The sequence below is a fragment of the Brassica napus genome, chromosome C3, assembly GCF_020379485.1.
Source record: "Brassica napus cultivar Da-Ae chromosome C3, Da-Ae, whole genome shotgun sequence".
In the NCBI taxonomy this organism is placed as follows: Eukaryota; Viridiplantae; Streptophyta; class Magnoliopsida; order Brassicales; family Brassicaceae; genus Brassica; species Brassica napus.
Window position 1 is genome coordinate 10,671,401 of NC_063446.1, and position 27,100 is coordinate 10,698,500.

Consider the following 27,100-nt stretch of genomic DNA (forward strand, 5'->3'; position numbering starts at 1 on the left):
GTGTCGCCCAAAGACGCGTTCACAATCCTAAAACAAACTCATGGGGGATCATGCGGAAGCCACTCTGGCGGGTGATCCCTAGCAATCTGGATAAAGAAACTAGGCTACTTCTGGATAACGATCGCCGATGACAGCGAGCAATTCACACTAAAATGCGACAAATGCCAAAGGCACGCACCAATGATACACCAACCAACTCAAAAATTGTCTACGATATCTTCACCATACCCTTTTATGAAATGGTCCATGGATATAGTAGGCCCGCTAGTACCTTCTGGGCCAGCCCAATTGCGATTCCTCCTGGTATTAACCGACTATTTTACCAAATGGATCGAAGCCGAAGCATTCTCCAACATCACCTCCACGACGGTAACCAGCTTCATTTGGAAAAACGTCATATGTAGACGTGGCTTACCGTACGAAATAATAACCGACAACGGACCACAATTCCTCTCAAAGATATTCAACGATTTTTGCGTAAAGTGGAAAATCAAGATTAAGGCCACGAGCCCCGATATCCAAAGTGCAACGGTCACGCCGAAGCTGCAAATAAAACTATAATGAACAACCTCAAGAAAAGACTCGACCTCAAGAAAGAGAGGTGGGGCGAAGAACTGCACGGCGTCCTGTGGGCCTGCCGAACAACCCCCCACACGGCAACCCAAGAAACACAATTTTCGCTATCTTACGGAGTCGAAGCCGTAATCCCAGCCGAAATCGAGGTCCCGAGTCAGCGACGAGAAATATGTCCAAAAGACGTCGAACTCAACGCAGAGCTATTGATTCACCAATTAGACATGATCGAGGAACGACAAGAAAAAGCGGCAGTACGTGTACAAAATTACCAACAAGCCGCGGCACGTTATTACGACTCCAACGTAAGAAACCGCGCCTTCTCCGTAGGCGACCTAGTCCTTCAGAAGGTATTTGACGGAACAAAGGAACCGTGAGCAGGAAAATTGGGCACAAGATGGGAAGGCCCCTACAAAGTAGCCAAAGAAATCCGAACCGGAGTTTACGAACTAGAGAAAGTCAAAATCGGTCTCTCTGAGATGAGACCTTGGAACGGTTACAACTTAAAAAAATACTACAAATAGCACAAACCCGAACCTCGACAAAGTCCATCGAATTTCGAGCTGGGAGGCTACTGGCACCAGCAGCTCAGTAAAATGCAACAGAAGTACGAATAGGCTTGATCCCCAAAGAGGGTACGTAGGCAGCTCGACACCGAGCACAACCCAAACAACCAAACAAACTTTTGTTCTATCACTCGGAAGTCTTGAAACTAATAGCATAACCCACCCAATTGATTATGTCATCAGGCCTTATAAAGGCCCACCAAACAGATTCTAAATGTCAAGACAAACAAGCTCAATGAAGCTAAAGTTGAACAAAACATTCGATTAGGAAAGGTATTAACCGGTAATCCTTTTTGAAGACATATATATGTTTCTTCAACAAAACAAAAGACAAAATGAAAACACAACAAAAACTACAAACTCCAAAACAAGCGGGTTAACTTTGCATCATTCATGATCAACCGAGTCACCAAAAACCTCAGGAAGCTCGAGGCGACTAAGGCAAAGATCTGACAACGAAGCAACACCATAATCAAAATTGAGCGAGATCTCCTTGTCTCTAAGATGCCCTAACTCCTCTTCGAGCTCGAAACCACCTTCACTATACTCAGTCAAAGCCTCAATACGAGCTCGCACCTCCTGCAAACGAATCTCCGCAGCTGTCTCCTCCTTCTTCTTCCGAAGCTTTTCCCTTACAACGGCCAGAACCGCGTCATACTCCCGGGCAAGGGAACGACGAGCCATACTGCGTTCCTTGAGACCTGTCGCCTCGCGACCTTCGATCTGCCGTCTATGCTTCTCCTTCATCAAGTCGAGGTCATTCTGGATAGCAACCTTCTCCGCCTCGGTAGCAGCCAACTTCCCCTTCAATCCCTCGACCTCGATCTCACGTTGCTTCTCCGTCACTCGAACGGCCTCCAACTCACCCCAGAGCTGTTGAATCGTGAGAAGATGACCTCCGACCTCCTTTTTGCTTGGAAAGTCAGCCAAACACTTCTCCATTAAAGCAGCTTATTCATTGCTCGCTTCCATAGCCTAAGCAAAAGCAACAACAGAATTCAAGCAATCATCAGCTAACCCTTCCGAACATCGGAAGCAATCGCGAGATACATTACCTTAGCATTCGCGACTGCCATCCGCACGTAAGCATCACGCTCACGCATGTCATCCAGAGAAGGAAGCTCGCATCCCTTCTCTCTGATCTTGCGCCAAACCAGAGCAAGACTCTCGGGGTTCTCAAGTATTGGTACCTCATTGTCGTACAAAAATCTCCACAAAGAGGTCTCTTGGCGTCCGGAAGACAAGGAATCGGGTCGACCAGAGAAGTACCTTCATCAGAAGCTCACAACGGCAGAGGAAGCCCTGAGCTCGGGGAATTCGAACTCACAGAATTGATCTCTTCTAGAGCTTGAAGTCGGCGTCGGTGAGTCGATGAAGCAACGTTGTCATCAAGAGCTCGATCACCGGCAGAACCGGCTGAAGCGTCTGGCGCCCTTCGAGCCCCACCTACGGGAACGGCGATCGACACCAGCGTAGCCAAAAGACCAAGAGATTGAGCCTGCGATCTCGACCTAAGGGTCGGTCCATGTCGGGCTTTTTGAGCTCGTTCTAATGACCCAACTTTGGAAGACTCGTCAGAACGATCGGGTAGCGCCTCCTTCTCCCTCGCCCCTGAAAGATAAAATTTGGGGAATTGAGCGACGCGCAGACATTTGAATCCTTCCAAAAAAAAAGAGAAGAAGAAAGATCAGCTTACTCTCGCTACGACGACCTTTTTCTGGTCGAACAGGGACCGCCGGACCAACAGGAGTAGCACAGTTTTCTCCTGGGGGAAGAGCGTAAGCAGCTCGAATTTGATCTACGGTAAATGAGAGCCATCGAGGGCTACCTCGCCGCAGAGTGGAAATCAGTCCGCGAAGCTCGGGAGTCATAGGCGCAGGACCAAAGAGTTCTACAAATAAGCGGAGAGAAGTTAAAAAACGCCAAAAGAGATCAAAGAGTAAAATTATCTTCGAAAAAGAAAACAGAAAAAAAAAGAAACTTTAAAAACCTACCGATCTCGTCGGACCACTCCCTAGGGATCCTCTTGAAATCGAAGTCGCCGACCGATGCCAGATTAATCTTGAAAACGAAAAAATTTCTCCCTCCACCGGTCATCCCTGTTAGGAATACCGTCTATAATAGAACGGTCGGGCCGAGGAGCAAGAATCATTTTTCTAGGAAAGTCATTGTTCCGCTTAATAGAAAACAGTTGCTTCAATTCCTGGAGACCAGACTTGAGACCCTCCTCCCTAGCTCGGATCCTCGAAGCCAAAAAATAGCGCCATAAATTAGGTGCCATCTGGGCAAAATCCATCCCAAGCTCCGCAAGCGCCTCGAGAAGGAAGCGAGGAAGCGGAAATGACAAACCTCCGTCTTGGAAATGCGACGTGTAGGCCCCACAATACCCCGGTCTCACAGTCTCCAGAGTTTCACCATCTTCGGGTGCTTCGATCTCGACGGCATAATCGATTCCCCAGAGTTCGTATAGGTTCTCGATATGTTTTGCCTCGATGATCGTCGGGAGATGAGGACCAAATTTCTCAGATGCCATAGATTCGAAACAGAAAAAGCACCAAGAAGAAGACGATGAAAGAGAAAGTAGAATCGTAACGTTGAAGAAGACGATCCATTCGGTAAAATATAATATATATACATAAAAAAGAAAATGGTTCCCGAAGCACTTAAAATTAACCGGCCACGAACTAGGCCTAGGCATCCGGGTCTTTGGATCGGGTTCGGGTCGGGTATTGTCGGGTCCGGGTCCTTCTGGTCCTAGCAATTTAGACCCATATAGGTACCTATAATTTTTCGGGTCGGTTCCGGGTCGGGTCTTGTCGGGTCCGGGTCGGTTCGGGTTTATAATTTCAATACCCGTAAAATACCCAAAATTTTTGGGTATATTTTGGATCCAGATAGGTTCGGGTATTTAGGACCCGAAATACCCGAACTGGACCCGAAAACTCTAAAAATATCTGAAGAACCGCAAAAATACCCAAACATTTATCCAAAATCAGACCCGAAAACCCAAAACATACTCGAATTTTACCTGAATACCCAAATTATATTTTCTAAAAATCTAAAATTTCACCAAAAACCTACAATTATACCCGAAAATCCAAACCCGAAACTTTTAAAAAAATCCGAAATACCAAAAATATACCCAATCACCCAAATATACCCAGTATATACAATTATTTGCGGGTACTTCGGGTACTCGAACGGGTCTCGGGTAGGACCCGGACCCGAACCGAGACCCGCGGGTCCAAATAAAAAAGACCCAGTAGGTACTTAGCATGGACCCGGACCCGGACCCGAACCTGTATTTTCGGGTCGGTTCTGGTTCGGGTCTTCGGGTCCGGGTAAAATGCCCAGGCCTACCACGAACTGTCGATCTCAACCACACGATTTGAAAATGGCCGACAAGTCAAATCATGTCGATGCGCGTGATGTCCCACTTCCCGAGAATTGCGATGCCGCTGGGCGGTGTCAGTTTTCACCTTTTCGGTTTCCCAAATAAACCAAAAGGGCTGGGGGCAAATGTTGGACCCAATTTTGGTCACATTGTTAATGGGCCACGATCGACCAAATGGGCCGCGAAGAGTTGAAGCCTAGTGCGAGAACTCGAGCTCCAAACGAAGACTTCGAAGATCCGGAGATCGCTAAACGACTGCTGAGATAGCGGAGCAGTTGCGAACATCACGAGAGCAGCATGCTATAAGAGGAGGTCGATGCGTAAGGAAGAGGACACGTTGAAAACCCTAGAAAGAGCTACACCTACACTTCGACCTTGTTTTCATCAATCTTTAGATCTTTTCTCTTTGCGATCTCGTTGTAACATTCGATCTTATTTTACTCATTGTATTCGATCTCCTTCATCAATAAAAGTCCATTTTTGCCTATCGGAAACTGATTATATCGTTGTGTTCTAAAGATATTGTTGTCTACATCATTTATCTTCTCCTGACTAAATTTCCGATCACTATCAAATTCTTAGTGTAGATTTTATGATCTACAATTGTGAACTAGGGATATTTGTATTCTCAACATAAACCCCTCAGCTACATCAAGCTCCAGTGAGATTTTGTGGTGGATCTCAAGCTTTTGATAATCCCATATGGGCTTCTTGTAAAATGGACTCTAAGCTTTTAGGCCTGTGATCTCAGTATATTTATTCCCATCCACAAGGTCTTCGCTAAATAAAAAGTGATTCTTTATTCCAATTGCAATATCAAAGTTTCCACCTTTCTTTTAACCTGTAACGTTTCAGTACATCAAAAGAGATTGCTTACAAAAAGAGAGTAAAAGCTCGTTTATGCACATGGCCAATCCTGGACATATATAAATGAAACATTAGCTTTGAGCTCCCAAAATTTTCCGAGTTAATAGATAAAATATAGGTTCCTAAATTAGAAAAAAAAAGTTTGCAAAAGATTTTACTAAATTGTTTAAGACCATTTAAAATTTCGAGGCCGGCTATTATGTCGAGCAGCAACCCGCTTTCTTGACGGCTGAAACATCATCTCTGCTTCCAACATTAATCACCTGTCCTTTAGGCAAAGCAGTGGTTGGATCAACTCCACCTTCAAGAGCATTCTTGCTAACGACTCTGTAAATCTGAGTGAGAACCTCTGTGAAAGCGCTTTCGACGTTTAATGCTTCGAGTGCCGAAGTCTCCATGAAGAAAGTGTTCTCTCTCTCTGCAAAAGCTTTCACTTCTTCAGTCAGGAGGGCTCGAAGGTGACGCAGATCAGATTTGTTACCTACGAGCATAATCACAATGTTTGCGTCTGTGTGGTTCCTTAACTCCTTAAGCCATCTCTCAACGTTCTCGAATGTCACGTGCCGTGTTACGTCGTAGACCAATAACGCACCAACGGCTCCTCGGTAATAAGCGCTCGTGATGGCTCGATACCTAATTGCAAGTAATAGCTAAGATAATGCAACACATACGCAAAATGTTGGCCATAAACTGTTATTATGGATTAACAATTGGTTTTGGTAAGCTTTTTACATTTTTGATTTGTTGATTTTAAAGAAACTAAAACCAAATAAAATGCCACGTTGTATTAATTTTGATTATATATGTATCCTAAGGTATATAAATTAAGAAGCTCAATAATATTTATGTTCTTCACTATAAAATATAGATGAAGTTCGATTTATTAAGTTTAATTACACTAAAATGTATTATGAACAAAATTCCACATCAAAAGTTGAAAAAAATCTTAAATAATATATATAAGATAGAGCAATACACTTATAATTAATCATTTTAAATTGAAAACTCTTCTAAATTTTAATATCGTATATGAATTCGATCCACCGTATCCAACCATATCAATAGATTATATTGCCGAAATTGGCTCATATATATTTACCCAAAAATTTGACATATTAGAAGATATATTAAGTAATATGAATCAATCTTTTATCAAAAAGGAAGAATCAGTCTACTTATAATTTTTTGTTAAAACATTATCCAACTTAATAAAATGGTGTCGGTTTTAGATAATAACCAATATAGCTAGATAAAATAAGTTGGATTTTTTGTCTAATTACGCATTTGGATCTATTTTACTTTGGTTTGGTGTACATGTCCACCTAGTTGATTACCTTTCTTGGCCCGCAGTATCCCATATTTGAGCTTTGACAATCTTGTCGTCGACTTTAATGCTCCGTGTGGCGAATTCGACGCCAATGGTCGAGCGCGAATCGTGGCTGAAGTCGTTTTTGGTGAATCGGGAGAGCAGATTTGATTTTCCGACACCGGAATCTCCTGTTAACACAACTTTGAACAGGTAATCATAATCGTCCTCAGATTTGTATGCTCCCATGTCTGGTCGATACCCTTTTGTTAATATGACGTTTTTCTCGGAGAAACGTATCCAACATAGATTTTTTGGCTATTCCAAGAACTTTGGATGACAAGCAAAATCTGAAGTCTTCAAATGGTATTCCTTTTGGGTTTAGTTTATTTTATATTTTATTTATATGGTATATCAGTAACGTTTCCTAAATTGGAGAAGAGACCAATATTGTTTACGAATGTTAAATTTGAGATGAGACCAAGGGGCTTCAGAGAATCAAGGACACTCCTCTATTTTACTTGTCTTATCAATTTTGGAATAGTCTATATATATCTTTATGTGTGATGATCTTTTGCTTAGGTTTTCTAGGTTTTTTTCCCTCAAAATGAGTCCTATAAATATGGAAATGAATATATTTGCTAACGAAAATAAAATTTTGACTAAGAGCATTTCTAAAGAGACATCCATACCCACAAATTTTGGTTTTTTTTGCTCCCCAAAAAGCTCTCAAACCCTCAAATTTTGAGGTTATACTATTTAAAATCTCAAAATATTATTTACTTTTAGTTGAGTCCTTATAATTTTGTAACTTACATATAGTTGTACTAATATTAATTTTTATCACTTTAATCTTTATAACTGTATTTCACCTAAGTACTAAAATATGTCTTATATATTATTAATACTTAAAATATATAAACTGTATTTATATTAAATATTATTTACTTTTAGTTGAGTCCTTATAATTTTGTAACTTACAGATAGTTGTACTAATATTAATTTTTATCACTAATTTTTATAACTGTATTTCACCCACTACAAGAAAACACACCGAATTCCGACGGAGGTTCCGACGGACACCAAGGTCGTCGGAAATTTGTGACGGAATACTGACAAATTTCCGACCAAATCCAAAAAAATTAAGTCGTCGGAATTCCGTCGGCCATTTCCGACGGAATTCCGACGAAATATGGTTCGTCGGAATTTTCCGACGACTTTTCGACGACATTCCGATAAAAAATGTAACCGTTGTAGTCATCGGAAGTTCGTCGGTATATTCCGACGAATTTCCTACGACATTCCGATTAACAGCAAAGTCGTCGGAATTCCGTCGGTATTTTCCGACGGAATTCTGACGAACCATGTGACCGTTGCCGACAAATATATATGACCGTTGTATAGCCGTTTGAGATTGGACAATTCCGACGGAATACCGACAGACTGCTTTACATCCGTCGGAATTTCGTCGGAAAGTCGTCGGAGGTCCGTAAGCAATTTCCTATAAATACAACCCCTCCTCATTCAACTCATTCACACTTCATTCTCTCTTCATTCTCTTTAGTCATAACAATTCCGTGAAAATCATGTCTTCAGAAGTTTATTATCGTTCGTGGATGGATAAACCTCATTTGGATCCGAACACCAATTTGCTTACGGAAGAATACGTTCAAGGGATTGGAGAATTCATGAGGCTTGTTCAACAGCAACCGGATGCAAAAAGTGGTATGTTAAGATGTCCCTGCTCTTCTTGCAATAATAATAAGGTTATAAAAGAATTTGATGTTTGGACTCATTTGTATATGAAAGGGTTTTCACGTAATTATAAAGTTTGGTACCTTCATGGGGAAACTGGTTATGAATATGGTAGTACTAGCGAACCTCAGCCTGTTAGTGAACCTCAGCCTGATATTAGGTTAGAAGAATCTAGAACGGATATAGATTATGGTGTAGGTACTGAGCAGATGATACATGATCATTATAGAGGGGAAGAACCAAACCCCGAGTCTAGGAGATTTTTTGACATGTTGGATGCAGGAAAACAACCTTTGTATCAAAATTGTAGAGATGGTCATTCAGTCTTATCATCTGCAACTAGATTAATGGGTATTAAGACAGACTATAATTTGGCTGAAGAATGTATGGATGCGATTACTGATTTTGTCAAAGGTATTCTACCTGAGGATAACCTTGCACCGGGTTCATACTACGAGGTTCAGAAACTTGTTGCAGGTCTTCAACTACCGTATGAAGTGATAGATGTATGTATTGACAACTGCATGATCTACTGGAGAGCGGATGAGACACGGAATGTATGCAAATTTTGTGGGAAACCTCGTTATCAGGAGACGAGGGGAAGAGTTCCGATCCCATTCAAAAGAATGTGGTATTTGCCTTTGACGAAAAGATTGAAGAGGTTGTATCAGTGTGAGCGCACAGCAAAAGCAATGAGATGGCATGCAGAGCATTTCACAAATGGTGAGATTAGACATCCTTCAGATGCAAAGGCTTGGAAACATTTCCAGTCAACATATCCAGAATTTGCAGAAGAGAGAAGAAATGTTTATCTTGGATTATCTACTGATGGTTTCAGCCCATTTGGAAAGCATGGAAGGCAGTATTCTCTATGGCCAGTTATTGTGACACCGTACAACTTACGGCCGAGCTTGTGCATGCGACGAGAGTTTTTGTTTCTCTCAATTCTCGTCCCCGGGCCAGATCATCCTAAAAGATCACTAGATGTGTTTCTTACACTACAAAAAATGTTGTTGTGTAAAATCGTGTTATAAAACATTTTTATTGTTAAATCTTTATGCAAATACTATATATATTATCAAAGATTTGGATTTTGCATTTAGAAACTTGAAATCAACACCCTAAACACTAAGTCGTCGGAATTCCGTCGGAATATACCGACGGAATGTGTCTGTCGGAAAATACTGACGGACACATTCCGTCGGAATTTCAATTAGCCCGGGAGAACCAAACCGCTTGAAAATTTTCGCGAATCGGCATTTGGTATATTTTAATTATACCGACGGAATACCGACGAACCCGTGTCCGTCGGAATCCTCAGATATAAAAAAAACCCTTCTTCTTCCTTCTTTGTTATCTCCGCGGCCTCTCTCTCACAAAACGAAAACACTCCGGCGATTTCTCCCCCTCTCCGGCGATTCCGGCCTTTCTCCACCTCTCTTCACCGGCGAATCCTCTCCTCACCCTCATATCTCTTCCCCAAACCCCAAATCATGTAAGAATCATCCCAAACCTTCTTTTTTATCAATTGTTTAGGGTTTTGGAAGTTGATCTCGGATTTTAGGTTGTTTGATTGAAAATTTTAGGATTGAATGGATAGTTTAGGATATATAAGTTAGGATTGTTGTTTGGATTGTTGTTTTAGTTTTTTTTGGAACATTTTTTTATTTTTAAAAACGTTTTTTGATTTTTAAAAACGTTTTTTGATTTTTAAAAACGTTTTGTGATTTTTTAAAACGTTTTTTTTATTTTTAAAAACGTTTTTCAAGTTTCCAGTAATGAAATATATATAATAAAACGTTTTTAAAAATATTTAACAACATTTTTCTATATTTATAATTTTTTTATAATTTTGTATACATATATATATATATATATATATGTAAATCATGTATAATAAAAATTTTAAAATTTTTTATAATTTTTATCAGTTTCCACTAATAAACTATGTATAATAAAACGTTTTTTTAAAAAAAATATAAATATTTAACAACATTTTTCTTCATTTATAAATTTTTAACAACATTTTTCTATATTTATAATTTTTTTATAATTTTGTATAATATATTTATATAAAAAGTTTAATAGTTTTTTTTAAATGTTTATAAAACCTTTTGTAAATATATAAATGAAAACATTAAAAATAGAAATGATTTGAAAATATGTTTGATGGGTTAATTTTTTTTTTTTAGGGCCGAGGATGAAGCCCGCCCCGCAGCCCATCTTCGACGTAGTTCGGGGAGCAGTTCCCGTGCATCGGGATCGTCTCATGACTCGGTTCCCGCATATATTCCCGATCCAGCTCCCTCAGCCCCTCACGCTGCTGCTCAACAGGATCCGGGGGTCATGCCGGTTCATCTATTGGTTCAACAACCAGGTCGAGAGCATCTCCCGTTTCTCCAAACCAACCCACGACGAGGCCATAGCACTTGGTTAGTATTTTTTTTATTTGTACCGTTATATTTTTTCCTTTAATTTACTTGCTAACTTGTATTTTTTTTAAAGGTTCACCAAGTCGAAAAATGGCATTAGCCGGAGCATCAACTAGATGATGTACTCCATGCTCTGTTTTGGATATCCAAAGTGGAGTGTGATCCCTTCCGACGAACGAGAGTTGTGGTTTCGTCAGTTCGCGGTATAGTAACTCTTCATTTTTTTAAAGTTTGAACATTTTTTTAAATATATTTACTTATTAAATTGTGTTTGTTTTGTAGCAAGAGTTCAACTGGCACTCCGATCTTACGGAAACAGTCCGTAAGAAATTCAACGAAAAGGCCATGGACTCTTACACAAAGCAGATAAACTCGTGGAAGACAGTTTGGCAGAAGAACAAGAAGCCACGGTTCATCAACGGGTCGGTGTGGGAGCAGTTGATAGCTCATTGGGAGAAGGAAGAAACTGCAGAGACGTCTTATAGGAACTCCAGGAACCGGAAGAGCGATCGTGGCGGGAAAGGTATGTATGTGCACAACCTCGGCGCTTGCTCTATGTCTACTAAGGAGGATGAACTTGTAAGTTTTTTATTATTATTTATCTTTATATTTTTTAAATAAATATTTTATATATTTCTTGGCAAATAATGGCGGTTTTTTTAGATCGAAGCAAATGACGGTAATCCCGTTGATCGTCTACAACTCATTAAGGTGGCTCACACTAACAAGACGACGGGTCAAATTCAGGACCCCGTGATCAAAGGTGTAGTTGATTTGGTGGAAGCTGAAATAGTTTCCCAATCTCAGCCTCTCTCTGATGACGGCGTCTCCACGGGAGCTTCAACCAACCTGTCTCTATTGCAAATAAATGAGATGGTTGAAAAGGTAATTTTTTTTATTATTATATTTTTTTAAAAATGTCGATTACTTACTTGTCCCTATTTACTTACTTTAAATATTTTTGTAGGCGGTTCCTAAAAGGAAAGGAGGCCGTTTAGTTGGGTTGGCCCGTCGTGCTTCTTCGTATCCGGCATCTTCTTCACAAGCTCCGTATGCCGATCCCATGATTCTCGAGGAGCTACATGACAAAGATGAACGGATTGGGGCATTGGAGGAGCAGAACACCACTATCCTTTCCGAGAATGCCACTATCCGTTCGGAGAATGCCACTATCCTTGCTGAGTTGGCATCCCAGAAGAAGTTCAACGCCGAGATTATGCAGAAGCTAGATCGTTTGATGTCTTCGAGTTCATCTTAGTTTATTTCGGCTTTTTAAAACTTTCGGAATGTTTTTTTTTTATTTCGGTTTGTATGAATTTTAAACTTTATGAATGTTTTTTTCCTATTTCGGTTTTTATGAATTTAAATTTTATAATATTATTAGTTTTAAATTTCTGATTTTTTAAATTTATTAATATCAAAAAATATATAAAAATGCAAAATTAATTTGAAAAAAAAATGGGTATATACCGACGGACAGTGGTCGTCGGAATATACCGACGGACATATATCCGTCGGAATTTACCGACGAACCTCGTTCGTCGGAATTTACCGACGGACAACGGTCGTCGGTATATTCCGACGACCACTGTCCGTCGGTAAATTCCGACGAACGAGGTTCGTCGAAATGCACCGAGGAACACTCTACGTCGGAAGTGTCCGAGGAACGTTCTCCGTCGGTACGTAGTTTTTCCGATGAACTCTGGTCTCGTGTATCCGCATCGTAATATCGTCGGAAGTTCGTCAGAATGACGTTTCTCGGTATTCGTCAGAAAGTCGTCGGAAGTTCTGACGAAATTCCGACGAATTTTTTTTTTCCGACGAAACGATACCGACGGACGGGTTCGTCAGAAATTCGTCGGAATCGGTCTATTCCGACGAATTTCCGACGATTTTGGCCATCAGAATCCCCCTGTTTTCTTGTAGTGACCTAAGTATTCAAATATGTCTTATATATTATTAATACTTAAAATATATAAATATGTTAAAATTAAAAAAAACTAACATAAACTAATATTATTTAAAATAAAATTATTATTTCACACAAAATTATATTACATTGAAAAATATATTATAAATTAAAGATTAAAAGTATAAGAATATATATTCTACAGTCAAAATTTGCTATCATAGCGGGATGATCACGTTACTAGAAAAAAATATTGCATGGTATAATGACAATGTGCATTATAATGCATAACATGATCATTGAAGATTAACGTGATATCAACACACCGGTTAGATGGCACCAAAAGCAACCGTTGAAATAGCGATAAATGAAAATACTCGATTCCAAGAGTTTTAACTCGTAATCTTCAGATAAAAAAATAAAAGACTCATTTTTTACTTTGAAATGCGTTGATTGATCATATATGAGAACACTATGAAAATAAGAATATTGAATTATTTGAATTTTTATATTTTTATGAATTAATGTGTGTGTTTATATTATTATTTCATGTATTTTTATAATAAACTGCATTTATAAAAATTATGTTTAATATTTTTAACCCGTATGTATTATTTATCTATAAATTTTAATGATTGTAATTAATTTATATTAAAGTTGACGATTAAATTACAAATTATATTACATTTTAAAGATAAAGTTGAAGGTTTCTTCTTGGATATGCTCTAAATCAAAATAAAGATATAAATTTATTGTGTAAGTGAAACTGGAGAAATCCAAAGTAAGATGGGTCTTGTTCAAAAGAGAGAGACAGTAAAACCGAATATAAGATTAAGTTCATAAAACCTTTATTCAAAAACAAGAAAATATCTGAAAAGTGAAAACTATTTAGGTGATTACCAAGATATAGTAGATAATTTGATTGATATCATAAAAAAGAAGAGATTTCATTATCAAATCTAATTGTAAAAAGAAACGTCCATTTATTGTCTTGAATTCCAATAATACAATGTCAAATAGTAAAAATAATCAAATGAGGAAAAAGAATCGTCCATTTATTCCCATTTTCATTCTTAAGACTTTCATGCTTCAGTATTTCCTCTAAAACGCTTAAATGCCATAAAGGTAGATTATAATTTAGAAACAGCAACCACTTTAAGTGAAAATGAACTCACATTGTTATTGTTACATAGTTTAAGATAATCTATATTATAATAGATCAGTTTTTGCTAACTCCTCAGCGCGCCACGTCATCGTTTTGTGGGCCCCACTTTTAAAAAATGTAAAAAAGTGTCAAGCCCATAGCTCGAACCTGGGTTATTGAGATATAAACACCAACATTTATACCACTAAGCTAACCGATACCTTTGTACATTGATGGCCGAACCTAATATATATTTATGAAGGTCGGAAGCCATTGCTTCTTCGGCTTCCTCTGAGGGTCGGACCTACAAGTGTGTTATGGTTTTCATTTTTAAATGGGATTCATCACGTTATATGAAAAAAACTTAAGTTTGCAACAATTATGGTTTTCCTATATTGTAAACTGTTGTAGTTTAATATGGGTTCTTTTCATCATTGTCTCAAACAAGTATGAGTTACAGAGTTGCGCCGTGTGTATGTTCGTAATCTATTTTTTCACCGGTGAACTCTTCATGTCTCCATCTTAAATCGCTTGATCATAAATGTTCCTGATTTGTAGCCCCTCTGTAAACCATATATATATGATTCTCATCTTTGATGAACTCAATCTACATCTCCACAAAACTCATTGATTCCTCTTAGCTTTAACCATCTTTTAGAAAATGTTTCTCTCTGCCTCTCCAGTTCGTCAAACCGGCGTCCCGGCGTCCGTCACTCAACGTTCGAGTCTCTCCGTCTTGGTCTTAGTAGTCAGAGCATAGCCTCTGGCTTCCTCCGCTTCTGGGATTCCCTGAACTTCAAGAAAGACAGGGAGTTTGTGGGAATCACGGTTCTTTTCCTCGATGAAAAGGTAAGTTAATCTTCGATTTATCACACTTATTTAACATAATTGTTTTAATTTATTTTCTGATTCTTTGTTGGATAATACTATTTGCAGATTCCGTGATTCATGGGTTTACTCCCGTCGGACATGCTAATCATTACATGCCATCTTTGAAAGCAGATTCCATTGTGAAAGTCGATCGTTTTGAGGTTGCTAGGTGCTCCAACTGATTGCGAACACAAACCTAGAAATTGGTAAACATAGCATATTTGGCAGCTCCAAGCAAGATTACAATCAGGCAAATTCAAGTGGAATGACATACCAACAACTGAAACTGGTAATTAGTCAACAACTTATCCCATATTTTCCTTATCTGAAAAAAATCTACTGTGTTTCTGATCTATTTTTTCATCTACGCAACTTTGGCCTCTGTCATGGATAGCTCTCTCCCAAGAATTGCATTGACTATGGTTTCTGGGAAGAAAAAGATTTTGCTCCTGAAAAAAGACCGTGACAACCCTGTTGTAAGATTTTAGTTTGTGCAGAACAAAAAACGTTGATTTATTTTCTATTTAGTATAGTGATAGTTGTTGACAATCATTAGTTATTTGCCAATATGTTTTTTATGCGGCATTTCAGAACTCTCCATTCCAAGCGGAACAGCAGATGAAAGCTAATTTTTCTGGAAGCTCATCGACTTCAAGACAGAATCAGAAGATAGATGTTGGTGGGAGGTTAATCAAGGGAATACTTCAGAGAAGTGAGACGGCCTAGCCAGACTTCATCTTTTGTACAGCCTGAGCAAAGAGTGGAACCCACAAAACACGAGAGAAGAAAAAACAAAACACGAAATTAACATATTCAGATATTCTCTCTTGCATGTCTAACATCTGGCGCCGACGAAACTCAACACCCACGGCAGACGAAGCTGATGCAAGTAAACCTCTCATCAATCATGCTTAAAATCAATCTACGCTTTTCAATCTCACAAACTAAGAAACAATTTTACCTACATGAATCGGGAAATTAGTGCCCACATTCCCGACATAGAGAAAAAAAGGAGTTGAAATCCTAATAGTTTTTCAGTATTAGACTAAACCACAGATTCAAGGCCCAGTTATTTTGAAACCCTTACATTTTAAATCTAAATTTATTATCTTTTTCCATGCACTATTTGATTTATATACAAACAACTACCTAAGTAAACACTAACAAGTTCCATCACCCTCAACTTTGAACATATAAGATATAAAAATATCAACATATGACTTCATCGTTCATTCTTATATCAAACTCATCAACTTATGTAATATCCAAAGTCCCATCAATCACATTATAGACAAAAAACAATAAAATCCCGTAAACAAAACTATACAATACACCTATAATGTAGCTGACTCCGCGCTTGCGCGGAGACTATGCACCTAGTATTGTTAATACTTAAGTTAAGAGTCTGCAAATTAATTCTCAAAAACGACAAACTTTTTTTTTTCTTTTTAAAAAGTGACAATTTCTTAAACAAAAAAAAGAAACTCTCACCTCTAAACTAACGAGGCAACAAGATACTACAACATGAGACAGTAGTAGCTTCATAAATGTTATTGTCAGCATTCTGAATTTCTCTCTTGCGTTACAGGAGATCTAAATCATTGTAGAGTTATCAATTTAATACCTTGGGCTATATAGAAAAAAAACAGGAGAGAGAGAGAGAGAGAGAGAGAGAGAGAGAGAGAGAGTGAATGTTCTGTCAGTTCTGGACGTAAGAAAACTTTGTCCCACTTGCAGTAGCGGCCCTGGGTAGAAGCCATGGAAACATATGCTTCCGGCCTTGTCCGGCCTTGTAAAAGTTAAATAAAATTTTGGCCAGTAATTTCAAGTATTTTCAGCAGTTTAGTCGGTTAAAGCTTGAAAGGTTAAGCTAAAGGTAACAGGTTCGAGCTGTTATAACCCCCATTATTAACCTTTTTATTTTTTTACAGGCCCACAATTTTTTTTGCTTCTGGCCCAAATTGTTTTTGACATTCTCAGGGCCGGGCCTGCCCACTTGTTGGTGAATCCACAGTCTCTCTGGTCAACACTCTTACTAACCTAGTTTTCATTGTCTTTTTCTTAGCTTTCTACTTTTTTCTTTCTTGTCAATTCATAGATTTTGTTATTTACATTCTTCAACGTGAATTAATTTTCATGACGACTTTTTAATATTGCGACCGTAATTTATCTCTTTAAGTTGGATATAAATTTGGTTTCGTTATGATAATATTTTGATACTGAAGCAAGTACAACTGAATTCAACCAATATATCACGATCAATGCAAATCAGACCAGACACAACTTACTGTAAGGTAGACGCATCTTGGGATAAAGCTTCAAATTTTGCAGGTTTTGCTTGGATCTTCAACGGACCCCCACGAACCGGTACGAGGATCACAAGCCCAACGATTCGTCAATTCCCCCCTCATGGCGGAGGCTCTAGCAATCAGATTCAGCCTTCGCGTGGCAGCATCCCTCGAGATTCAACATCTTAGGGTTTGCTCCGACTGTCAGACGCTCATTCGAGCTATCAATAACAGAGCTATGGTTTCGGAGATCTTCGGTGTTGTGGCAGACATCAATCATCTCTCATCTCTGTTTATCTCAATTTCTTTTGCTTTCATTCCACGATCTCAGAACTCTGAGGCGGATGCTTTGGCAAAGCATGCCCTCTTGTCTTTCTCCCTTGTAATGGGTCCTGTAGTGGGCTAAAACAATGTTTGGGTTCTAATATAAAGTATTTTATTGACAAAAAAAAGAACATCGTCTACCCCAGTGTTTTTTAATGAAAGTTATTCCCAAATGTTACTTTACATAGTTGCTATTGTTTTTAACTTACGCATAGGGATGTTAAAACGGGCTTCAAACCCGCGGGCTCTAACGGGCTCTGTATAAAATTTCTGGCCCGTTACCCGTTTATTTGTATGTAAAACTTTACGGGTCCATACCGGGTTACCCATTAAGGCCCGTTTAATAAATGGGTGGAGTCTGAATATAAAATTTCTGACCCGTTACCCGTTTAGTTTTTTTTTTCTTTAAAAAAAAAAGAGAAAACAACGTCGTTAGGTTTCACTTTACATCTTTCTCAAGCCGTCGCTCTTCTTAGATCGTATCCTCTTCAAGCTCTCTGTCAATCGAATTTGAGAAATCGAGAAAAGTTATATGAATCAAACTTGAGAAATCGAGAAAAGGGTCTCTTCGTTTTCTTCATTAAGCTACGGTAAGTTATTGGTTTTGACATTTGTTTCATCTTCTTCGAGAGCAATCTCTCAAACAACTCTTCCTCTGATTTTGATTCTGGGTTATTGATATGAAGCTTCATTGTATAGGATCTTTTTGAGTTAGAAAGAAGCATTGCAGCTGGTGTGGACAACCCAAAGACACATTTAGATATTTATTTAGAGGAGCCAAGAGTAAACAGAAAAAATTATCCAAACTTGGATGTCTTAGGTTATTCGAAAGAGAATCATCATAGGCTGAGTGATTTAGCTGATATGGCGAGGGATTTGCTTACCATCCCTTTTACTACGGTTGCCTCTGAGTCGGCCTTTAGTATTGGAGGTAGAATTTTGACTCCATACCGAAACCGGCTTCTTCCAAAAAATGTTCAAGCTTTGCTTTGTGCTCGCAATTGGCTTAGAGGATTTGCAGAATTTGAAGGTAGTTTTAAAATTTTACACAAACAGACTTGTAGTTAAATGATTCTTGGATTAACTTGCATTTTAAATTGTAGGTACCATCCAAGATACTGATGAGATTGCCACTGAAGATGTCAGAAAAACAGTGAGCAGCTCAAGAGTAGAAAGTTCAAGGTCAGGAGATTCAAACATACAATGAGACAGTGAAGAGGTAACCTTGAGTCCTTGACTGTTACTTACTCGGTTCTTTGATAGAGAATGGTCCAATTCTGATACTTTCATGTCTTGTTAGGTCATGTGTTTGTGGCCTTGACTGTAAACTGTTATGTCTTTTATGTCTTGTTAGGTGTGTAAACTCCTTACGTAATGCTGATATAAATAATGTCATTTCTTTGCTGAGCAATGCTCCATGTAGATGGAGAACTCATTGTTGGTTTGAGACTAAAAGAGGAGGATGAAGTTGGTTTCTATCTTGTTTATCCATAGTTGTTTCTCTATGGTTGACAGTTTTTTTTTTTCAGACACAAGTTTAATTGCAAAACTGTTTTGTTATCTTTCAATTTATGAGTTTGTTGGTTTGCACTAGAACAGATATTGTCGGGTTTTGTTGTCTTTCACCTTCAAAAACAGTTTTAAAACAGGTTCATTACATGTTATTGTAAAGCTCCAAAATTGTTTGCTTTACTTCAGATTTCAGATTCGTTAAACTTACAAGTTACAAACACATATGCAGAAGTTTAATAAATATTAAAACTGATAAAGGTAAGCATTATGGATTCATTATAAAATAACATCCTTAATCATAAGTTTCTTAGGATTAACATAGCAAAAGAGAGAAACAATAACAAATCTATATTAAAAAAATAACTAAACAGTATTTGGAAAAGAAAAAAACAAACAGGCTCACGGGTATCTCCAATTCAAAGGGGCTCATAATTAAACGGGCTCTAACGGGTTTGCGGTTAAAAGGGCATGCAGTTAACGGGTTTTAAATGGGTATGGTCTAAACGGGCTGGGCCTAAAAAGGTACGGGCTACCCGTATTAACATCCCTACTTACGCATGGGTAAAGATAACGCCAAAGCGACAAAACGAAGGAAACAGTCAAATAATAGAAAGTAGGACCATGTTTTTATTGAGAAACATTTGTATGATAAACGTCTGATTTGATATAACAAAGCCCCTACCTAGCTAGACTTCCTTTGCATTCGAATACAGTTTTTACTAATATTTATTCTCCTTAATTACCTAAAATATATGTAGGTTTTCGTATACTCCATTGCAATGCAGTAACTTAAATATTACAATCATGAGACAGAGTTAAAACTTTGAAGCAAAGGATCATATCAACTTGACTGTCAAAAACTCTGTTCCTGACTTTGATATGTTACGTGTTCGTTTGTTGCAAATTAATTTGTAGGGGGGTAAATAATGAGATTGTATCATTATGTTTGGACATCTAAAAACAGTTATAGCGATTTAACATATATGGTTATTTGTTTGGACAATCTTACTACAGTTTGAACATATGTATCTTAATAGTTTAAAAACATTTCCAAGGCAAGTCTCTTATGTGAGTATTAATAAATTGAATGAAAATTAACAATATTTTAGTAGATGGCAATTTCAGATAAAATTTACTCAAATATATCTTAAATGAAAAAATTAGAATAATTATCTCAATTAAACTAAATTTCCTACGTTTTATAACTAAAATAAAAGTAACTATATCACTATTATTTGGTTGAAAAGGAGATAGGTTCTGTAATAATTATATTGACGTACTAACGTTTTTAATCCCCGGGATTAAAGTGTAGTATCACCTCACGTGGATAAAGACTAACTTCCACACTTTCCGCAAGTAAACCATATACCACAGTCTAAACACTAAACGCATGACCTAATTTACTTTCACATTGGGCAATGTGAAGCTTCGACATTACTCATCACCATATTAGCCCATTGTTTAACAATTCTTCGCATCTATAAAATATCCAGATGAAGAAACAAAAGCATTATAGATTTAGGAAATCAATAAGAAACGCGCACAACAAAATATTGGTCAACGATCTAACGAGAGCGTTTTGTGAATGTTATCCGAAACTCATACATCACACCATCACAACAGGTAAGTGAAACCAATATTTTTGCAAATGTTAACATTTAAGCGTCCGTACGAGAGATAGTGAAAGAAAGAGACACGTCTTAAATTCATCTTCAAACCGTTATCTCCCACACGGCTAGATCTGCAAAAGTAAAAAGCATACCTGAAAATTAATCACATACACAATAAGTATACACTGTATGTACATACATGCATGCACAACCTCCAAAAATGTTACTAGAATTTATACTACAAAGTCAAAAAAACACGAAGGCCAAAAAGGGAAAAACCAATGAATGCTCTAAAGAAGCACAATGTGTGTCTGTGTGTAACTAAATTAGATTGAGTCAACATTGTTGACCTATGCCAAACAACATGTCTCTCGCATGCATTTATCCATTTTAGATCCCAACGAAGAAATGAACAATAGTCTTTTTTTTTTTTTTTTTTTTTTAACCTGGGGTATCCCGGATCTATGGAAAGGCCCAGACTAATCTCCAAGGGAAGGTGCAGCCCACGGATAGATCCTCTCTCCGGGTATGCAAATGAGCCCTAAAGCATGGACCCATATCCGTGTGGGGTGTCCAGAGACATCATGAGGTAGTTCCCTCCGGTAGGGTTCGAACTCGCAACCTGGGTGCAGGAAAGAGCCTGTCCTTACCATTGGGTCATGATGTTCCGGACAATAAACAATAGTCTTTAGTCAATAAAAAAAGAGAGATGAACAATAGTCTACTGATCTACAGTACTAGTTATTTCTCTTTCTTTTTTTTTTTTTTTTTTAATGAACAATAGTCTTTAGTAAAAAAAAAAAAGAAATAACTAGTACTGTAGATCTGTAGACGAAGTTTATATAACCATTAAATAATGATTTCTTTTACTAGGAGTATAATCTCACCTATAATAGTATCTTGAATCTCAATGCACTAGGATATAATCTAATGGTATATCTTATCGGTTTAGGAAAATTTATTTTTTCTAGATAAATATGTATTCTTATAAGAAAAAGAAAATCGGAATTTGAGACTGCTATAAATATGGATCTACGTGTTTGTAAATTTTCATTCACATAATAATAAGAAGCCCTAAACGGGTATTTGCCTCAGTACGTTTTTTGCTCTCTTTTGTTTTCTTCGAGTTAATTAGCGTTTGTTCACAACAATTACTCATACGAATTAGAGAAACTAAGAGAGGAAACAAAACCAGATAGTAGGAGGCTCCATGTTGAAGAGGCTGAAGTGCGACGCCATATTCATCAGTGACAATGGGCTGACCCGCAGAATTGATGAGAACAACCTCTTCTCCGAATGCATCTCTCACATTGAACGGTTCAGGGCTCACTTCAAACTCCATTTCGTTGATAAACACCCTTATTCTCGCGCACACTGCTTTCGATTTAGCCAAGGTTATCCCATTATTTCATGTTAGTATAATGACTGTATGTTAACACTATCTATATATAGAAAACCTCAAACGGGTATATAAATAAATAATCATTTTACATACTAATAAACAAAGTTTTTTGTAGATTTATATTGATCAATGTGTCCCTTCCATTGTTGACAAACAATTAATGTATTTATATTGTTGAGTAGAAAATTAAAGATATATAAGTAATGAGTCTTTTTTCAGAAGGGAAATAATATTATCTACTCAACTAACCTTGAACTTGAAGCTGGTCCGAAGTTGATAATACAATATCAAGAGGATCTGAGGTTGTAATAGTAGTAGTAGTTGAAGTAGTTGGAGGAACATGAAGAATGATGTTGTTGTTGTAAGAAGTGATTTGATGACTTGTAGCAGCGTAATGTTGTGGCTGCTGCAACATCTTCATACTCATTTCTTCATCTTCTTTATCACTCAAGTGCTGTTGATGATGAGTTCCATAACTAGCATTACCGTTCATGATCTCGCTCAAGAGATATCCGGTACATGGTTCCACCGTTGGATGAGCCGGTTTATGTTGCTCAATCATATCACCGGAGAGAAATCCTAATTGGGATGAGGCGGTGATACCTCCAAACGCTCCGACGGTGGAAACCGGGAAAAGAAACGCATCTTCCGATGGAAACATCCCCATCATTTGACCACCACCCAAAGAGAGATTAGTGTTGTTGTTCTTGTCCTTGTTTTTGTGTGGTTTGGTAGACTTGGAGGAAGATGATGAGGGAGATGAAGGCTGCTGCGGTTGAGGTTGGGGTTGAGAGAGGGAGTGTTTATGGAGGAGGCGTATTTTGTGTTTGCTACGAGACTTGCGGTTTTGGAACCAATAGAAGACGTTGGCGTCACCAACTTGGCCGTATTCTTGAAGCTGAGCCCTAATCCTTCGAATCTCCTCTCTTGGTGGATTCACCATCCCTGAGTTGAAGATTGCTTCAAGTACACGAATCTGCTCTGGCTTCGGATTCCATCTTGGTTTTGGCTCTGGACTCCTCTCCACCTCACACCCTTTAACAAATCACATCTCATCAGATTAGAACTAAAAAAAAAAAAGAATTATCTTGAACAAAATTATCAGAAAGTCTTGGGTTTCAATTGCTAAATATATATATGGAAGTATAGAAGGACCTGAGAAGGGAGAAGATCGGTGGGAAGCAGAAGAAGGCAAGGGAGGAGAGTTGATGTCGTGTTGCCATTGATGGTGATGAGGTTTGGATTTGAACATGCTTGGCCAGTGTCTATTCGAGGAAGCCATAACTGATTTAACTCGATCCAAAGAAGACAGATATATGCGTATGTATATGATGATGATTGATGGTGATTATGATGTGATGATGATGTGATGTGTCAAGAGGGAGGAGGAGTAGAGGCAGGGAACAGAATGGCTAATGGGAAGAAAATAAAAAATGTGAATAGGGCAAAAGAGTTACGGCCTCTTTTTCTCCATCTTATTGTCTCTCTTCACCTACCCAACCTCTCTACTTACTTATATTCATCTCGTTTACCTAATTTAATAGAGTCTCTTTCTCTGGATATATGATGTTTTCTTTCATCTGTATATGTTTCGTAAAGACAAACTTTTATAAAAATACACTACTCTTGTTTTAGGATGCAAAAGAATTAGAGTAGGCTATATATCCTACAAACATAAAATATCATAAAACAAAATATAAAGAAATAATTTTCTTATTTTACACTGTTTATTATAAACTACACCAGTCAAAAAGTAAGTTCTAATCGCATTAAAAATGAATTTAGCAACTGCATGTAAAGATACATTAGGGTCTTTGATCTGTTTTAGATTCCGAGGAGAACTTTGACATTTTAGAATTGAATCCATTTTGCTTGTCGTCATGATTTGAATTACTTTATACTAGGATCCATGCATGTAAGAAACTAAGATTTGTTTTAGGTGTTACATTTAGTTAGTTCGATTTTGTATGGCGAAATGTGTACTACTATAGCAGGAATAAAAACTTAAAATGCTTATACAAATTGCCCAGGGAATACTCGATCCCTTCAAAATAATTCATATTTAGAATTTTTACACATAATAAATACATTAAAGTTTAACTATAAATGCATTATTTTTCGTAATTAACTACTCTCTCCATTCCAGAAAGTAAATTTTCTAAAATTTTCACGTTTATTAAAAATATAATAAATGTTTACAATTTAATTTACAATACACTTTACAATAACTATCCTGCAATAAAATTTAATCAATTCAAATATTCACAGTTAATGTTTCTTAAAAGTACCTTAAAATATAAAATTTGTTTTTGTGGAACAAGAATAAACTCTAGAAAATCTTACTTTCGGAAACGGAGAGAGTATTTTCTATAATATTTTACCAAAAGAAGTTTAATAAACACATCTTAAAAGTTTATAATTTACCATATTACATAATGAAAACTATAATGAACTTTTTTTAAATGTATCTTTTGGAAACAAATTTTTAAGAAACATGAATAATTTGAAACAGATTAATATTTAATAAGATAACAATGTATTGTGACTAAAACAGTAAGAGATCAGAGAAAACTCAAAGTATAAATGCAACCCCATGCCTATCTTTCTTTACTTAGAGTTCTTGCATTGAAATCCAAACTGCTTCTTCACTTCAAAGTTCAAACGTACAAAGCCAAATTTCGTCATAAATAGAAGCAACAGACTATTTGAAAGTGATCCGTATGTTTGGTTCTGAACTATGATTTATCACTTTTATTATTTTCTTTATTATGACATCTCAAAAACATTAAATAGAACCAGACAGAAAGATCGTAATTTTACTTCTGTCCTAGAACTATATATTCAATATACTACTATAAACTGTGTTTTTATTTTAAATTGAATGTAAAATTGTATTCAACCAAAACTAATTTTTACAGCATGTGTTGTTTTAGTTCGAGAGGGAGAAGGTTATTTCATACAGATAAAGTTTCGAGCTTAGTTATTTCCCTTGATATGTTTTGTTTGTTTGCATAGGATTCATTCCCCATCCTTTGATGCATAGAAAATTTCTCAGCCACGTTTGTGTTTATGGCCTAAATTTCTGAGCGAGAGATGTTTTTATTGGATGTGGGAATAGTGGTTCGATGAACCAAAGAGGTTGTGTGATGTAATGTAATAAGAAATTTTGAGAGGTCAGGATGGGTGGTGCAAGGTGGTATAGTAATTGCAAAGAAATTAAGGTTGTTTATTTGGATTGACTCGAGGGTCTTTTTGATGATCGTTCCCATTAATAATGTACTTTTAGTAATTGTTAGATATTTTTTTTGAAGTATTAGAATTCTTTTCGTATGCCGTTATTTCATAGTTAAACGAAATGCGAACATTTATCTTATCAACAACAATGGTACGGTGAGTAGGGTGAAAATACTGTTTATAAAAACTTAATTGAGTAGGGTGAAAATAAACCAAAGCATCATGGCGGAATTCAGATGTGCCCTCGTACGGTGTGCAACACTCTCCGGGGGATCTAGAAATAAACATCAACAGCTGTGTTGCGCTGTGTTGCATTCGTTTCATTGAGCATGACAAATTTCGAAATGAATAATTTGTCGCATTGGTCACCATTTCTTGGTTCTTTGCAAAATGAATATGTTTATCCTGCGAATGGTAGTGTCATCACTCTCTAAATTCTTCTTGTGTCTTGGAACATTAAACGTGTTAGTAACAATTTTTTTTCTTAGTTAAAAAAAAACTATTTTCTACGAATTATTAGTAAAAAAATATTGGCGTCACGGAGGAACGCTAGATTTCAGTGGGGTGTCTAAACAGCAATCAGTATGGCATAAGTTTTGATATATTGGGACCACTACAAACGAATGAAAACCTTAAAGGCTCAACAAAGTACATACAACTTTTTGAGATAAATAACTGTAGTTTTTTTTCCCTAAGAACATATCTAAAATACATTCTATAACTTCAAATGCGAAGTTTTTTGCTCTTTGAAAAAAACTTTAAATTTGAAATTTTGAAAAGTGAAATTATATATTTGAAGCTTCAATACTCAAAACTTGAAATTTGATTCTTAAATATTTTATCATTTAAATTTATTGTTTTAGTCCTTAAAATTTATATTTCATAAATATTTCAGTTTTTTTATAAATTTAAGTTTACGCATAAACTTAAATCAAAAGTTTTAAATAATATTTAAAATATTAAAACTAGATTTAGAGAACAACAACAATATTTAAAAAAACTTGACAAAAAAGCTTTTAAAAAGTACATAAAGACATAACTATTACACAAATTTATATATTACAACAACACTAATATTCATGTAAATTTAATCCGGTGCCTCCAAAATCTTCAAATATTGTCCAAACAAATTTGTGTAATCGAATATGGTATTTGAAGCATTTTCGTACGATTCCTTGTACATATCGAATGTACTTATCATCAACATAAGTTAAGTATTTTAACAATATTTTAACAATATTTTATTTTCTTCCTTTACTTCTTTGCTCAGATTCAATGTATTTACAAATATTACTATCACCCGATTTCAATAACTTGTAGCTCGTAATCTATAAATTAAAAATAAAGAATCAATTTTTACTTCGAAATGCATTAGTTGACTATATATATATTGCATCAATAATTTTATGGAATAATGTGATATTTTTCTTGTAGTTTAATATTAATTTTGTATTTCTATTTAAATTTTAATGTAATAGTTTTATATATGTGTTAGTTATTTATAAAAAAATGATGAATTAAATTAGTTATGACAAATATAAGGACCATAGTATAAATTATAAATAGTTTTGAAGTTAAGTTTGAAGTTTTGTTTTAAGAGAAAAACACATTTAAACTTCAAATATATAATTTTACAAATTTCAAAATAGAATGTATTTTTGGAGATGCTATAAAAAAAAAACTTTGACATCTTACACTTTTCAAGTTTTATCGAGAACTTACAGTATAATATAAATATGGGATTATACATATTATCTTTAAATCAGAAATCAAACAGGTTAAATTCATTTTTCTGTAATTAATCCGTGTTCGAACTCATGCCTATATATTTAAAAACAATTTGAAAAATCATTGTAAAACCTTTTTTCAAAAAAAAAAAATCATTGTAAAACCTATTTTTTGATATTACGGTTT

At 36.6% G+C, this 27,100-nt stretch overlaps 3 protein-coding genes and 1 long non-coding RNA gene across 4 annotated transcripts; 1 reads left to right on the forward strand and 3 right to left on the reverse strand.

Moving 5' to 3' along the window:
• Nucleotides 1-2,090: 2,090 nt before the first annotated feature.
• On the reverse strand, nucleotides 2,091-3,672 carry LOC106383880. Its single transcript, XM_048749374.1, has 5 exons — nucleotides 3,252-3,672; nucleotides 2,836-3,030; nucleotides 2,467-2,750; nucleotides 2,195-2,281; nucleotides 2,091-2,114 (listed from the first exon to the last, which is right to left on the reverse strand). Exons 1-5 carry the CDS (start codon nucleotides 3,670-3,672, stop codon nucleotides 2,091-2,093), a joined length of 1,011 nt encoding a protein of 336 aa, XP_048605331.1.
• A 1,503-nt stretch (nucleotides 3,673-5,175) lies between these two features.
• Nucleotides 5,176-7,717, reverse strand: LOC106386477 (ras-related protein RABA1h-like). Its single transcript, XM_013826318.3, has 2 exons — nucleotides 6,735-7,717; nucleotides 5,176-6,033 (listed from the first exon to the last, which is right to left on the reverse strand). Exons 1-2 carry the CDS (start codon nucleotides 6,953-6,955, stop codon nucleotides 5,598-5,600), a joined length of 657 nt encoding a protein of 218 aa, XP_013681772.2. The 5' UTR covers nucleotides 6,956-7,717; the 3' UTR covers nucleotides 5,176-5,597.
• A 9,929-nt stretch (nucleotides 7,718-17,646) lies between these two features.
• On the forward strand, nucleotides 17,647-19,082 carry LOC125584259. Its single transcript, XR_007321229.1, has 2 exons — nucleotides 17,647-18,458; nucleotides 18,532-19,082. It is a non-coding gene; the product is annotated as an uncharacterized LOC125584259 (long non-coding RNA).
• A 1,354-nt stretch (nucleotides 19,083-20,436) lies between these two features.
• LOC106385562 (WUSCHEL-related homeobox 9-like) lies at nucleotides 20,437-23,917 on the reverse strand. The gene is made up of 4 exons (XM_013825472.3): nucleotides 23,108-23,917; nucleotides 22,202-22,987; nucleotides 21,743-21,924; nucleotides 20,437-20,681 (listed from the first exon to the last, which is right to left on the reverse strand). The coding sequence occupies exons 1-4, from the start codon at nucleotides 23,232-23,234 to the stop codon at nucleotides 20,676-20,678; spliced, it is 1,101 nt and encodes a 366-aa protein (XP_013680926.2). The 5' UTR covers nucleotides 23,235-23,917; the 3' UTR covers nucleotides 20,437-20,675.
• Between the last annotated feature and the right edge of the window lie 3,183 nt (nucleotides 23,918-27,100).